This window comes from Sarcophilus harrisii, chromosome 5, assembly GCF_902635505.1.
Source record: "Sarcophilus harrisii chromosome 5, mSarHar1.11, whole genome shotgun sequence".
Classification (NCBI taxonomy): Eukaryota; Metazoa; Chordata; class Mammalia; order Dasyuromorphia; family Dasyuridae; genus Sarcophilus; species Sarcophilus harrisii.
In genome coordinates this window covers 251,887,321-251,902,496 of record NC_045430.1, presented here as the reverse complement: position 1 = coordinate 251,902,496, position 15,176 = coordinate 251,887,321, and the positions used below count along the sequence as shown (strand labels likewise).

The window sequence follows — 15,176 nt, the reverse complement described above, 5'->3', positions numbered from 1 at the left end:
ATTTGCCAACAGTCCCATGCCTCATAAGTGTTTGGGGCAAGATTTGGATTCTGGCCTTTCTGACACCAAATCCTACTTCTCCATGCACTGAGCCCCCCAGTGTCTTAGTAAAGAATGCTACTTTCTCTCTAGTGAAAAAGCAAAGTTGAAGGTTCTAAATGTTTAGAACTCTGCCCTGTCAGAGCTGCCTCAGACTGACAAGATGCTCGTGCATATTTTTTCTCTAGTTCCATCTTTGTCCAAGATTAGCTTCTCTTGCCCACTCCACTTCTGTCTCTGCAACCAGAGAAGGGACCAGTGTGGAGTTAGGGTTTTCCATTAGACAGGGAAAGTACAGGGAGCTGCTTTTCTGCCATGCTCTAATGGGCTTGTGACTGTGGGTGATAAATGCATGTGGAGTCACACCTTTCCCCACGCCTCCATTTAAAATCTGTGCCTTTGTTCTTCTAGGTCACTGGCATGCATTCTGTATGAGCTGTGCTGCATGAATCATGCATTCACTGGTCACAATTTCTTATCCATTGTTTTAAAAATCGTTGAAGGTGACACACCTTCTCTTCCTGCTAGATACCCAGCAGAGCTGAATTCCATCATGCAAAGGTAGACGAAATACAGGTTTTCTTCACCCGTATGATTTTGGCTTTGCATTCCTATTTTGGTCTTTTGAAAAAAAAATGTTTTTCTTTTTAAATATTGCAGCATGTTGAACAAGAGTCCTTCATTGAGACCGTCAGCATTAGAAATTTTAAAAATCCCTTACATCGATGAGCAACTGCAGGTATTTATGTGAAAAAGATTCAGAGGAGCCCTCATTAGCATTTAAATAAGAATCATATGCCTTGAAGAGATGCTTTTGGGAACAAGATACATTAGGATTCACTGGGAATAAAAGAAATGAGATTAAAAAGTAGGGAAAGACTTCTCAGACACTACCTCAAATGTTCACTGGGACTATTTGGGTCTGACCTGTGGCAGAGCGTTCCGAGCTCATATTGGAGTGATGAGCCACAGTCGGACACTCCACAGCTGGTCTCTAAACACAGTGGTGCCATTTGGGTCCTCTTTGAGAAGGAGGGATAGTTTGAGGGTTGGACAGTCAGCCCCCAACCAGGAGAGACCCCGGGTGTAGCGCTTGTTGCAGAGTCAAGGTTTAAGTTTTGCACACAAGCCAAAAAAAAGGTCATCCTGGATGTCATGGGTTTTAGTGTTTTTACCAAAACGCTCAGTGAATATAGGTCTAGAAAGACAAGAGTGTACTGATGAGAGTGCCGGTGGGGACTATTTCTTTTTTTTGGTCTTCCATTTCCCAGTTTGTAGCATAGTGCCTTCATGTAGTTCACTCAAGGTGCCAAGTAAATGTTTATTGATCTGAATGTATTCTTGCCTTTTTATTAAAGACCGTAGTGATCCTTCTAATAAACGAGGTGAATTTATTTGAGAATATAAGAAGCTTCTTGAGGACAGGAACTTTTTTTGTCTTTTTTTTTTTTTTTTGTATCCCAAGTATATTTAGCACAATGTCTAATATATGATAAGTACTTAATTATTTATTGGTTGGTTTATGCTATTTCTGTATAGATGGCACACTAGATGGTAAGCTGCCTTTATTAAGATAGTGAGAAGGAAGCCAATTATTTGCTGTTTTAGGAGTATTTTGGTCCTTACTCTTTGAGGTTAGAGTCTGTCTCTTTTATTTGACCTAAGTGGATCTCAGAGAGATCATTTGTCTTCCAAAAACTTTTACTGCATTCTGTCTCTTCAACAAGATGATGCCCATGGACTTTGATGGATGAAATGCAGTTTTTAAGGGGTAGAGGGAAGGGCAGTGAAATTATCAGCTAATGTTGTCTGAGATACACCCCTTCATTAAAAAAGGAGAAAAAAGTGAATAGTCATTTCATTCCCAGGCTTTTACTTTGGTTTAATGATGCATTATTAGGCTATGGATAGTTTGAGGGTTGGAGGTGAAATAGATGAAAATGTCATATGACAATTTTGTGCCTTTTTGTCCTTCAAGAAAGATCATTAACTTTGTCAGGACCACTGTTCTTTTTACAGAGCATGATGTGTAAATATACCAGCATGACCGTGGAAGATAAGAATTTGAACTGTCAGACAAAATCAGATCATCTCATTAATGTCATGTGAGTAAATTGGTTTTTTTGTTTTTTAAAAAGCTGCATTTCAGGTTGGAAGATCATTGGAAGCATTGATCTTTATAGGAATATTAATACTGAGTTTGGTATAGGGAGGAATCCTAGAGTCCACAAAGGCCATGAGGAGAAGCAGGGGTGGCTTGGTCATGCTGGTAGCCCTTTTCCCCAGGGAAACAAGTGGAAATTATACAAGCTTATAAACCAAAACACAGACCAGCCATCTGCTATTTTTCTCTTGCAAAAATATTGAGAAATTAATACCCAAAGCATTTAGTGATATTTATACTCCTGTGCCTTCCATATGGGAAATACAAATGACTTTCATTTATTGTTCGCTTAATTTAAAACTGACAAAGTATTATTCATACATCTCCTTTGGAAAAAAATCCCTGTGGGAATCAATGGAAAATTAAAAAAATATTGCCCTAAGATACAAATACCCACTAAAGAATGAGTGGTTTTCAAAGTCTTTAGTTATGACTCGTCTTAGATTTCCACCTTATGTCATCCTAGTTTCCTGCTTTTATTGAGAGAAGAGCTGGTCCTATGATTTCAGAAATCTAGTCTTTTTTCCATGTATAGTTTTTCCAAGCTTAAAGACATTTAAAGAAGGCTTTTCCCTGCCCAGACCTCTCCATCCAATTTGCTTTAGCTTCTCCTTATCTGCCATGATCTCAAGACCCCTTACCATCCCTCCTCTTCCTCTGAACCAAAGAATCCTAGAATTTCAGAAGTGAAAGAATTCCATCTCTAACACAACTGACAATCAGTCACTCTCATTGTCTAGCTTCTCGGTGCCCTCCTAACACATGGCACTGAGAAACTATAACCATAGCTCCCATTTATTCTGACCAGACTATTATTCTGCCTACAGCATCCTTCTAAGTGTATTTACTTTCTCTGCCACATAATAATAATTTTGCCCTATTTGGGGCATGCAGTCCACTAAAACCTGCAAATCTTTTTTCATATCGACTGCTCTTTATGTCTTCTCCATGTTAGACTTATAATGCTGTTTTAAATGCAATGTAAGACTTAACATTTATCCTAATTAGATTTTTGCCTCATTAGATCTGGTCCCAACCTGTAGCCTGCCAAGATCTTTTTGTCTCTGGACTCTGATTTCCAACATGGTAGCTGTCCTTGGTGGCTTTGGGCCAGTTTCACATCTGATGAGCATGTTGTCTGTGGCTTTATACAAGCTCTATCCTGTTTTATTTACATGCTTGGAGTGATCATCAGCATTTTATATTGATAAAGCACTTTGTGTTGTGCTTGGTACCCAGTAGGCACTTAATAAATCTTCCCTTCCCCTTCCCTATTAATATTGATGTTCTAGCCTATGAGTTAAAATAGACAAGGAGTCCAGAGAGAATCCATCTCTTCATATTATGGATGAGAAAACTGAAGTCATTCTCAGTCTTCTTCATTCCCTGATTCCTTCTTTTTATTGTGAGAAAATTAAAAAATCTTTCTCCCCAACCTTAATAGTGTTTTTATGTAGTATTTTACTCTGCAAACACAGAATATTAGTTAGAACTTTAGTGACCCGTGTAGTTAAACTTTTCTACGTATGAGAACACCGAGGGCCAGGAAGGTTGAGTGGTTTGCTTGTGATTGAACAGTGAACTTAGTAACAGCACTTGTATTATTATGATTTTGAAATTTCCTGCTCCTCGGTCGAGTTCCGTCCCATTCTAGCAGGTATGTCATCAGATATCTAATGCATCAATAACACCAGCCTGTGAGACTTAGGGATACCAAGGACAGTTCAGGTTTGCCTTTAAAGAGACATATTAGCAGACAGCTGCATAGGTTTATACCATAAAGCCCATTTTTCTCTGACCAGCCATCGTTTCACCAAGTCACTCAGTGCACACTTAAAATGACTAATTCAATCAAAGGCTTTCCTAGAAACACAATAACTGCTCATTTAGTAGTAATTTCTTTAACATGCATAACACTATCCTGGTGGGAAGGATTTAGACAGTATTATATTCAGGGAGAGTATTTGAATTATAGCCATTTGACCATGAAAATATTTTGTATTGCTTGCATATAAAACATTCATACTTTCTAAGAAAATCTGTATGAGGAAGGGGATTGAGGCCAGTTAAAGTAAGATAAGTAAGAACGAGAACAATTTTGTACTCAAGTTAGGTATTTACAGACAGAAGCAGAGAAAAGACACCTGCTTCTGTTGTTTTAATGAAAATTTGAGTATTTTTTTGCCTGAATTCTCTGAGTAATTTTTTCCATTTTAGTCCCTGGACTTCAGTGCCTTTATATATAGAATGGAAAACTATATAGTCTTATGTATAAAGTCTGGGGAGTACAATACTTGATCTACCAGTAACTCCCCTTAAGGTGACATTGAATTTAACTTTCCTGCCCTTAGACTAGCTCTAGATTTGGATTCTGATTCATTTACTCACCTGAGGAGATATTTTTAGGACTTCTCCAGAAATCTATTTGATTATATCTATATTTATAAAGGAAAAGTATAACTTAGACAAATCAAATCCAAAAGTGGTTCTCAAATTTCATTTTTTCTCCCCTGTCATTATTCTATCAGAGTCATGAAGGCCCATTTAAGATTTCTTTTCTCTCTATGGCCCATGATATTTTAACTTTAAAAAAAGTTACCTATTGAGCACTAGTGGAAAGCAACCCAAGACCCTCCTAATTTTCATTTCTAAATTTTGGGTTAGTTTCAAGATAGTGGTGTAAGTGTAAATTTTAAGGCAACAAAGGGAATTCTTCTTTTCCTAAAATTTTTTTAAATTTATTTTTATTTATTTAATATTTTTTCCTACATTCAAAATAAAAAAGTATTTTACATTTTTAAAAATTTTGAGTTCTAGGTTCTCTCCCTTATCCCCACCCACAATTAAAAAATCATGTGTGAAATTATATAAAACATTTCCATAAAACTCAAGTTGTAAGAGAAAACATAGCTCTCTCACCCTAATGAAAGTAAAAAAACCTCAAGAAAAATTAATTTGAGAGAGATACTGCTTCAATCTGTATTCAGACACAATCCTTCTCTAGGTATGGATAGGATTTTTCATCATTTCTCCTTCAGAGAAGTGGATGATTGTATTACTGAGAACAGTAAAGTTATCTACAGCTGGTCATCCCAGAACATTGCTATTATTTTCTATATAGTACATTTCACTTTGCTTAAGTTCTTGGAGGACTTTCCAGGTTTTTCTGAAAGCATCCTATTCATTATTTCCTACAGAACAATAATGTTTCATCACAAGCACGTACCGCAGTTTATTGAGCCATTCCCCAATTGATGAGCATCCCCTCAATTTCTAATACCAAAGGCAATTTTTTTCCAGGACTTTCTATTTCAGCACACTTTCCACATGAAAGCCTTCCCTATTTACCTTGAGCTGTCTTTTCCTTCTCCTTTAATTCTCTGGACTTTGGTCTCTCCATCTAAAGGTTAATTATTTGTTCCCCAGAAGATAGAGGGATCATTTATTAAAAATCAAACTTTACTTAAAGTAACATGGACAACCAATATTTGGATAGTATATACTTTTTTTAACCAAGCAAAGTGTCCCTGTTCTCTGTTGCTTATCTGTTAAATTCTTTTAAATAAAATTTAATAATAGATTTTTATTTTCCATGGTAAGATAGTTTTCAACATTCACCTTTGCAAAACCATAGGTTCCAAATTTTTCTTGCTCCTTCCCCACCTCCCACCTCCACTACATAGTCAGTAATCTAAAATAGGTTAAACATGTGCAGTTCTTCTAAACATATTTCCACATTTATCAGGCTGCACAAGAAAAATAAGATCAAAAAAGGAAAAAATTAAGGAAGAAAAAAAGCAAGCAAACATCAGCAAAAAAGGTGAAAATGCTATGTTGTGATCCACATTCAGTCCCCTTGCTCCTTTCTTTGCGTGCAGATGGTTCTTTCCATCATAAGTCTATTGGAATTGGCTTGAATCACCTGGGTTCCAGAGATATTTTAGGGAGATGAAGAGAGAAGGCCCATTTAGATAGATAGAAACAAGACTTTCTATTCACATGAAAGTAAGTCTGTGTAGGCTAGGGCTGAGCCCCATTTTCTTGGGTCCGCCTTAGAAGAAACAATAATGGACCAAAGTGCATACGAATATTTGCCTGGAGTAGAAGCTGAGGTTAGTCTAGGACTTATGAAACTATGTGTTCATATAAATGGGCATATTTCTATGAAGATATATCATATAAGGCTCCTTGCCCCAAAATATCTTCCCCACAGGCCTATTAAAATCTGAAGTTAGTTTGATGATTAAAGACAGGAAACTGAGACCTGGAAGGTACTTTAGAGGTCATCTGCTCCTGGGACAGCAGGAATATAGCAGTGTGGTACAGATTATGGATCCTATCTCAGATTATTGTTTGTAAATGCATAAAATAAAATCTGTGGGGTTAAAGGAAATTAATTATATTGAAACATAGCTATTAGAATATAAAATAATTTAAAAATGTTTAGATAAACTGCTTTAAAATATAATTGGGAAAAACATAATACTATATTAGAAAAAAGCAAACAAAAACAATTTTATGGACCCAGGGCTAAGATCTTTTTGAGTACTGAATGATTTGTGGAGACCTTCATAGACTATCAGATCAAAAGCTGAACATCAATTCCTGCTTTTGAGATGACTATAAAAAAATCTCAGATATTTAGAGCTGGAATGGGCCAGAGGGATCTAGTTCAGATCCTCTATTTTATAGGTGAGAAAACAGGTTTAGAGAGGTTATGGATGGAACAAGTGGCAGAACGGGGCCTTCTTACCCCAAATCCAATTCTCCCTGAAGTCCTTTTCCCTCTCCTAAATCTAGGAGAAACCAATTTGTGAAGATCGCATATTTTAAAATCAGCCGGAGTCAGGAATTCAGGTTAGGGGAAAATTGTCAGTCTTTATTCTCAGTGAAGAAAGATTGGAGGTGGAAGAGAATGGGCAATAGCAATGTGTGTTGCTGAGTCAAGAAGCTAGCTCGACCAGCAGCCACACGACCAGCAGCTAGGAGTATGGAACCCAAGCTCAATCTCTCCCAGCTTCTCTTCCTGTCTCTCTCTGCCTCCACCCACCCAATTCATCATTTCCTATATAACACATCAGGACTTGCATGGAGAATGGGCGGGAGCCATTCTTTATCCAATCATGTATTTTAATAGAGTATAGCTCAATTACTATTTAGCCTCAGGTACTTGGGACCTCAGTGCATCAACTCAAACCTCAGCCCGTTACACCAATTCTCCCTCAAACTCTAAAGCCTGATTTTCCCAGAGCGGCCATGATCCCTTCCTGCTTTTATCAACCTCAACAGGGGATGTTGGTCAGTCCTAGAACAGTGGTAAGGCAGGAGCTCTGTAGTCAGGACACAGGCAGTGGGGGAGATAGAAATCGCTGAACAATTTGGATGCACTGCTCGTTTAAGAAAGTTGTAATGGGAATAAATGATCCTATAGCCCTCTGGTTGGGGTTTTTCCCCTTTCTCTGACTGCTCTTTGCATTCCCTTTCCCCTCCTTTTTAGTTTTCTTTCCCATTATGTTCATATGTTAATAATAGAGATGTGCCTATATTTTTACCATGTTTAACATATACTGGACTATATGCCATCTAGGGGAGGGCGTGGGGAAAGGGGGGAAATTGGAACACAAGATTTTGCAAGGGCTAATGCTGCCTATGCATATTTTTTGAAAAACAAAAATCTTTAATAAAAATGATATGTCCCTAATCATATGGAGTAGCGAGATGACACAATGGATAGAGCACTCATATCTGGTCTCAGATCCTTCCTAGCTGTGTGACCCCAGGCAAGTCGCCTCACCCTGTTTGCCTCAGTTTCCTCATCTGTAAAATGAGCTGGAGAAGGAAATGACCGACCCCTCCAATATTTCTGCCAGGAAAACCCCAAATAGAATCATAGTCAGACTGAGAAACTACCGAAGGCACCACGCGTGACGCAAGATCTTACCTTAAGTGGATTCAGTCATTCGATCATATACGGTCCATGACTACGTTCCTATGAATTGCCTTGTTCTCTGTGGAGTCTGCTTATTCAGAAGACTAAAATACTCATTGTAATAGACACCAAGCTATTCTCACCTACCCTCTCCCCATCCCAAGTGCCTACTGCATCTCAAAATGGATGAAAGAAATATTAGAATTCCTTGGAGTCTTATGATGGAAATAGCCCAGGGTCTCCAGAAGCATAACTACCAGGCATCTCATGTATTCCCCTGCTGACTGATGAGCCTCTAAACTGTGAAATGATGAATTACAAAAACTAGTCATTAACAACAAAATAAGCAGGTATTTGGATAGTTCACATAATTTCTTTTAAATAAAAGTCTAATTTAAAAATGGTGGCCTGTTCGCCACCATCCTGGTCGGCTCATTACTTAACTCTATGATTTTTGCCTTGACATTCCTGATCTGTTTCAGCTCTCTCTGTAATATAAAGATGCTAATGTAAAGTATTTGTTTATTTTTTTCCTACCGCATTTGGCCTGGGAATGTGGGTGTATCATGGGGGCCTTTTATTATTTATAGGCAAAGAAAGATCCATCTACAAACCCTGCGGGAACTGTCTGAAGTACAGAAAATGACTCCCCGAGAGAGAATGAGACTAAGGAAGCTCCATGCAGCTGATGAGAAAGAAAAGAAGCTGAAGTAAGAGACCTTGTCCATAACTGTCCCCGTTATCCCAGTCTGTAAGCTTCATCCTGCCAGAAAAATCAGAAGGAGCATATTTATAGTCTAGCAGCAGGCCTACCACTCTCTGTTAAGTGAAGGGTTGGCTAATAGGCCCCTTCTAATCAAATCCAGTCAGAGCCCTAACTAGAATGATGCAGCCAGAACCTTTTCCCAGGTGGGCTTGGAGGATCTGCTAATAAGTAGGAGTTATAAGACTGCTTTATTTATGCCTCAGGCCCCCCAGCTTACACCCCTTACATTGGGCAGGGTGGGGAGAGGAAGGCCAGCTCTTGGAGAGACGGTCAGATTGTAGGGGGGCTGAATGAGCTCACTGTTACTCAGCTGCCACTTTCTGGAATTCCTTGCAGCTTTCCAGTAACGTGTAACAGAGCTCTAGAAAGCTGCCATCTGCCATGTCCTCTGGGGTGTGAATATACCATAACTCATCTTCCCAGAGAAGAATGTCTTTGTATAAAATGCTTGATTTAAACAAGAGGAGGAAGAAGTTGAAAGGGCGATATGAAACCGTTCAAAAAGCATGTGTTCAGGCCCTGCCGAGAGTTCCCCCTGCTCGGACGCAATGATTGTAGGGAGAGTTCTGACCGGCCTTGGACCGGCCATTATTCAGAAGCTGTCCAAGCATTTGGGGATTATCTCAGTACTTAACTTAAGCCTTGCCGACCGTGATAGATCACTGCCATTGATCACTTCTGGCAATGGGAGATAGGCGAGCAAGGTAAAGAGAGGGAAGGAAATTCATCCCCACACCTTTCACTCCTTGTCAGTCTCCCTGGCAAAGTGATTTAGGAAGGAGACACTGCTGCTGGCGGCTGAAACGGAGGTTAGGAAGGACCTGCCAGTTTCATTTATTGTGGGCACTCATTCTGTCCAGCCCAGGATTATTGAGCGAGATACATTCTTTACAAAAAAAGGAAAAAAGAGAAAGAAGAAAAAGAAAATGTCTTTGTAGAACGGGGTAAAAGAGGAGGCCCTTTGTTCTTGGTTTTTATATTGTGTTATAAGAATTTGGATTTGTTGAGCATTTTTGCCAGCATCTTTTGGAAGCATTGGGTGTGTGTGTGTGTGTGTGTGTGTGTGTGTGTGTGTGTAACCCACTTTTAGAGGTAAAGGAGTAAAGAACATTTTAAGGTTTTCAGCATCATCAGGAATGCCACTGAGATGTCAGGAAGGAGGGAAGTTTAGTCCAGGACCTTGGCTCTCTTGGCAGCCAGAAATCTCCCCTCCCAGAGGGGAGAAGAACAGCTTTGGCCCTTGCAGTGTTGAGGCAGTTTTCACCCACGTGTAATTCTGGGTACACTCCCTTGTTTGCAGGAAGTTGGCTGAAGAAAAATACGAGGAGAACACCAAGCGAATGCAAGAATTGCGATCCCGGCACCCTCCACCCTCAAGGGCAGACGCTCCATATGTAAGTCTCCTTGAATTTTCGCAGGGCACCTCATGCCCGTTGGTGATTGAGGTTCTCCCTTTGGGTTACCCAAGGTCCTTACCACCTGTGGTGGCTTTCCATGCTTAATTGACCCACACCAGCTTGGGCTAGTTGCTGTGCACCAAAGCACTGAATGTCCCCGTAGCCTACACGTGAAAGGGCATCCCTGTTCCTCCCCCCCCCAGCCCCATGGGACCATGGACACTGTGCTGCAAGGGATCATGGAGACCCTCTCCTCTGGCTTTCTTGTATTACAGATGAGGAAACTGAGGCACAGGGAAGCTAAGTGAATGGCCCAGAGTTACTGAGCTAGCAAGTACCCAAAGCAGGATTTGAATCCATGTCCTCTGAATTCACAGCAATTGCTTTTTTTGTTTTTGGCTATACTGTGCTTCACACTTCCCGAAGATGACATCCTTTATATAGAGCTTTGGTAATTTGCAAATGTTAATTCATTTTTTTTATTCTCACAACAACCACAGGAGGTAGGTGCTGTTGTTGCTTTTGCCATTTTACAGATGAGGAAACTGAGGCAGGCTTAGGTTAAGTGACTTGCCCAGGGTCATACAGCTAGGAAGTGTCTGATGTTGGATTTGAACTCAGCCTAGTCTGTTGTTCTCTGTACCAAATTACTGCCTCACTGTGCTGCCTTGGTCCTCCCCAAATGTCATTAGTCCAGGGTGTCCTCCGCTTACTTCCATTATGTTAATGCTGGCATCCTTGGGCTGGTTGTGCAAGTGCCCAGATGCAGCCCCCTGCCATTGCCTAATGGAAGATGCCCCGGAGGGGAAATCCCTCCCTCGGAGACTGTCTGGTTGGTCACAGGTGAAGGGATGAACACTGATCTGGTGCCTCCTGTGTGCCGGGCACCACGCCAAGGGCTTTACAACTGGCACCACACTTGATGAGCCCTTCTGGGCTGGTCCGTGGCCGTCTGACTTTGTGCTGGCTCAGAGTCCGTGTCTGAAGCTTTCTGGCGTGGCAGAATTACCAAAGCTGGACTTGGCGCAGGGGAGACCTGGGTTCAAAACCTCCCTCTGATATTGCCTACTGTGGAACATTGGGTTTACCCTCTCTGCCTCATTTTTTCTATCTGTAAAATGAAAATAATTTTGCAATCAAAAAATGGCCTGTAGGCAAAAGCAATTTTTGATGTAATCACATTGCACGGAGGCACTTTGGATGTTCCAAGATGCAGGTGTCTGCTTGGAAGGGACCTGTCCTCAAGTCTTAAACCCCCTCCTCTCTCCAGTCCCCTTTGGGGCATAGTCACTTCCTCCATGTTCTGGTTCTGCTGGGTGCAGAGGCCCATTTCTTATCGGGTTGGGGATCCTTTATCATGGCGGGGGCTGCCATTAGAGCCCAAAGACAGTATTCTGGGATGGGAGACACAGAGTTGCTCATTGCCTTCTGAGAATGGTGATCATGGGGAGATTCGACGAGGTCACAGTAGGTGTTTTCCTCTTGCCTTGGCTGAGCAGGGGTCTTAAGGCTTCCATATTCTGAAAAGGCAGGATATGCCTCAGATGGCCATCAGAGTCTCTTCTGGCTCTCAGAATCTGCCTCTTTTTCCTTCATTTTGAGATAGAGATTGGAGCGCGCTGTTCTCCATGGCCTCTCCTCACCCACCGAAGTCAGTTATGACTTCATGTGTAAGATGTGTACTCTCTCTGCCTCGTGCCTGGGATTAGAGGCATAAAACACAAAAATCCCCGAATCCCCCGTGTCTCCGAAGCAATAGATTCTGGATGGATGGTACGTGGTAGGGGAACTATACACAGGAAACTGGATTCTCCTAGAGAGCATAAATCCCAAGTTCCCACCATGAGTAAGTCAGAGAATCTGAAGTATGGTGATTGGTGGTATCCCTTTCAGGTCAGGGACTCATGAATCTTTATCAATCATGGTAGTGGTCTTCAGCTAATACATCCCCCCAGTGGTCTTCAGCTAATACATCCTCCCAGTGGTCTTTAGATAATACATCCCCCCAGTGGTCTTTAGCTAATACACCCCCCAGTGCTTTTAGCTAATACATTCCCCCAATGGTCTTTAGATAATACATCCCCCCAGCTCTAGGTGAAAGGATTGAGCAATTTATTCCTAAATGTCCCTTAGGACAAAGACACAAACACATAAATTTCCCGAGATTAGAAACTGGAAAGCAGAAACATAGAATGCTCTACTTAATACCTTGTTCTTGAAGTAACTCTGTGGCAACTAAAAATCCATTTAATACTATAAACTTAAATAATGAATGGTGTGTCTGATCATTTATTTTGCTTTCCAAGTCCCTTATTTAGTTTATCAGAAGACAAATATTTTATGTTTTTGGGTATAATCATAATTTAGGAGAGATGATTTCTATGAGATAAATACCTACCACTGTCATATATGTGTGTGTGTGTACACACATGAATACATATATACATGTATGTGTGTATATATTATTATGTCTATATTTCTATCTTTTTGAGTTTCTGTGTGTCTTTCTGTTTCTTTCCATGTATCTGTCATCTATCTATCTACTATCAGTTAATCAATCTGTCTATGCATCTGTCTATCTATCACCTACCTACTTATCTGCCCATCTACCTCTACATATTCATCACTGTGGACACTAATTTTTGCTCTAGGCTATAAAATATAATGATTTGTTGACTGGCTGGCTAATTGAAGCTATAAGCCCGTTTGCCCTTTCATTAAATGGCCTCAGCCTACTGTGCTTTGTGAATTGTAACTACTTCTTTGTAGTTTGCCCATCTCTATTCTTGGCTGCCTAAAGCAATCCCTTTCCTCTCTTCCAGTTTGCTACATTTAATCTATAATGTGTTCATAAAAGAGATAGCCAAATTCCCTAGAATTTCTATCTAAAGTAAGATCAAATGGTCTTTGAATAAGACCCTGAGGGAGTGAGTAAGGTATGTATGCTTTACTGAATGGTCTCTGTGAAACTGGATGTGTTTTATGTTTCCTTCCTGGTTTTTGGCCATCTTTTGGATGGGTTCAAATTGTAGGGAGCTGAATTCTGGGTAGGCAGGTTGTTACTGCAATTACCTGACTGTGTGGTTGAACAGAACAACTCATTGCTAAAAGAAACAGGCTGTTGCAATTAATAACATGCAGGATCTAGAGCTTTAAGAAATCACAACATATATAGATGACTGATGTAATTCTTTATGTTTAATTTATGATTTTACAAACATTATTGTGAAGAATCCATAAACTTTAGCAGACTTCCCAAGGGGTCTATGAACATACAAAAAGGTTAAGATTAAGAATCAGTCATCTATATATGTCTCATATCCCAGGCCCCTAAAGAGTCCATGGAAAGATTTCAGGGGGTTATAAAATTGGATAGGAAAAATACATTTACATATTTCCTAACTTCTGGTTTCTTTGTAATTCTTTATGTTTAATTTGTGATTTTACAAACATTATTGTGAACAATCCATAAACTTTAGCAGACTTCCCAAGGGCTCTGTGACATACAAAAGGGTTAAGAACCCCAGGAAGATTAGGTCCTGAAGACACCAAGAGACAGAAGACTTTCTTATGGTCTGTTTAGAAATCCTCCCCTTTCTGGGGAGAATTGAAACACTGGGAGATTGAAGGAAAAAAGGTCTAAATCGAAGAGAAAGTTCCTTATTCTTTCCATTAAAAACAATGAAGGACCCGAGCAGGAGATAGCAGGTTAAATGAAATAGAAGAGAGGCAGTGGGAGGCCCCATGCATCGTCCTCAGACCAAAGGGTTTTAAATGTCTTTGAAAAAGCACAATTTGAGATAGAGAAAGAAATTGTGCAATAAGGAGGAAAAATGGTTCAATCTAAGGAGAGAGAATGAAGAAAAGGAAGATAAGGAAGGGGAGGAGAAGGGGGTGGACAGGATGTGGCTTCATTTCCTCAGTGTCCCTTTGGGCTCCTCTCTTGTTCCATCCCCTTGCCTGCCCTGTCCAGATAGATTATTTTAAAGTAGTTTTTGATATTGTTTTTTTCTTGAGAAGCAGCAGCCTGTGCATCCCTGGGGAGACAGAGTTTGAGCAGAATGGGCACTCGGCCCGCTGTCTCTGAAGGGTCTGCCCTGGTAGGCAGTTGGCGAGGATTCCCCAAGGCTGGCTCCAGGGGAGCAGCTCCATCCTCTGGGGTAGGGGGGAAGTTCTATATCTCACTGTCAAGGCTTTGACTTTGCCCATCAGCCTCTGTTGGCTCAGATTGGGCTTTGAAACCCTGAAAACTGACTAGGACACAGGGTTGGGTCGGGAAAGCTCTCTGGGGAGGGGCAGGGGCCACTGAGATAATTGGGGAAGGGTGGCAGGTGCGCCTGGCAGGGCCCAGAGCAGCTCTGAGCCCTGGTCTTCTCGGCTCTGTTCTCCCCTACTTGGGGAGCGATCATTCTTTCTTTTACATTTTACATTATTATGGCCATCATCTTCTCTTCCAAATATATCCTCCTCCCTCTTCTACCCAAGTAGCCGAATACAAAGATTTATTGCCTGTGGGAACTTGGGCAAATCACGCATTTTCTCATTTGTAAAATGAAGGGGGTAGGTGGCCGGTGAAGTCCAGCCCACCTGTAGAGCTGTGATCCTATGAGAAGGAAAAAAGAGCCCCCCCCCCCAAACATGGCCAGTGCCTGCTTGTTTCCCATCCTCTCGAAGGAGGCGTAGCGATCAAAGACCCTTCAAGCTTGCTAGGAACACATTCCCCTACGTGTATAACATCCAGAGGCGAGTTAGCATTTATTAGGCACTTACTGTATACTGTGCCCAGTCCCGGGGAGGAAAGGGAGGCACAGAGATGTCTCTGGGTCCTGGGAGGTCACAATACAGAGAAACGACCAGGTCTGCAGACGCATCCCACTTTCC

General features: G+C 41.0%; 1 protein-coding gene across 1 annotated transcript in view; it reads left to right on the top strand.

Annotated features, from left to right (window-relative positions):
* NEK11 (NIMA related kinase 11) overlaps positions 1–15,176 on the top strand; it is a 244,214-nt gene that overhangs the window by 102,698 nt on the left and 126,340 nt on the right. The window contains 5 exon segments of the mRNA XM_031940247.1: positions 451–600; positions 700–778; positions 2,059–2,144; positions 8,723–8,842; positions 10,199–10,292. Of these exon segments, the coding sequence (XP_031796107.1) occupies positions 451–600; positions 700–778; positions 2,059–2,144; positions 8,723–8,842; positions 10,199–10,292 (529 nt within the window).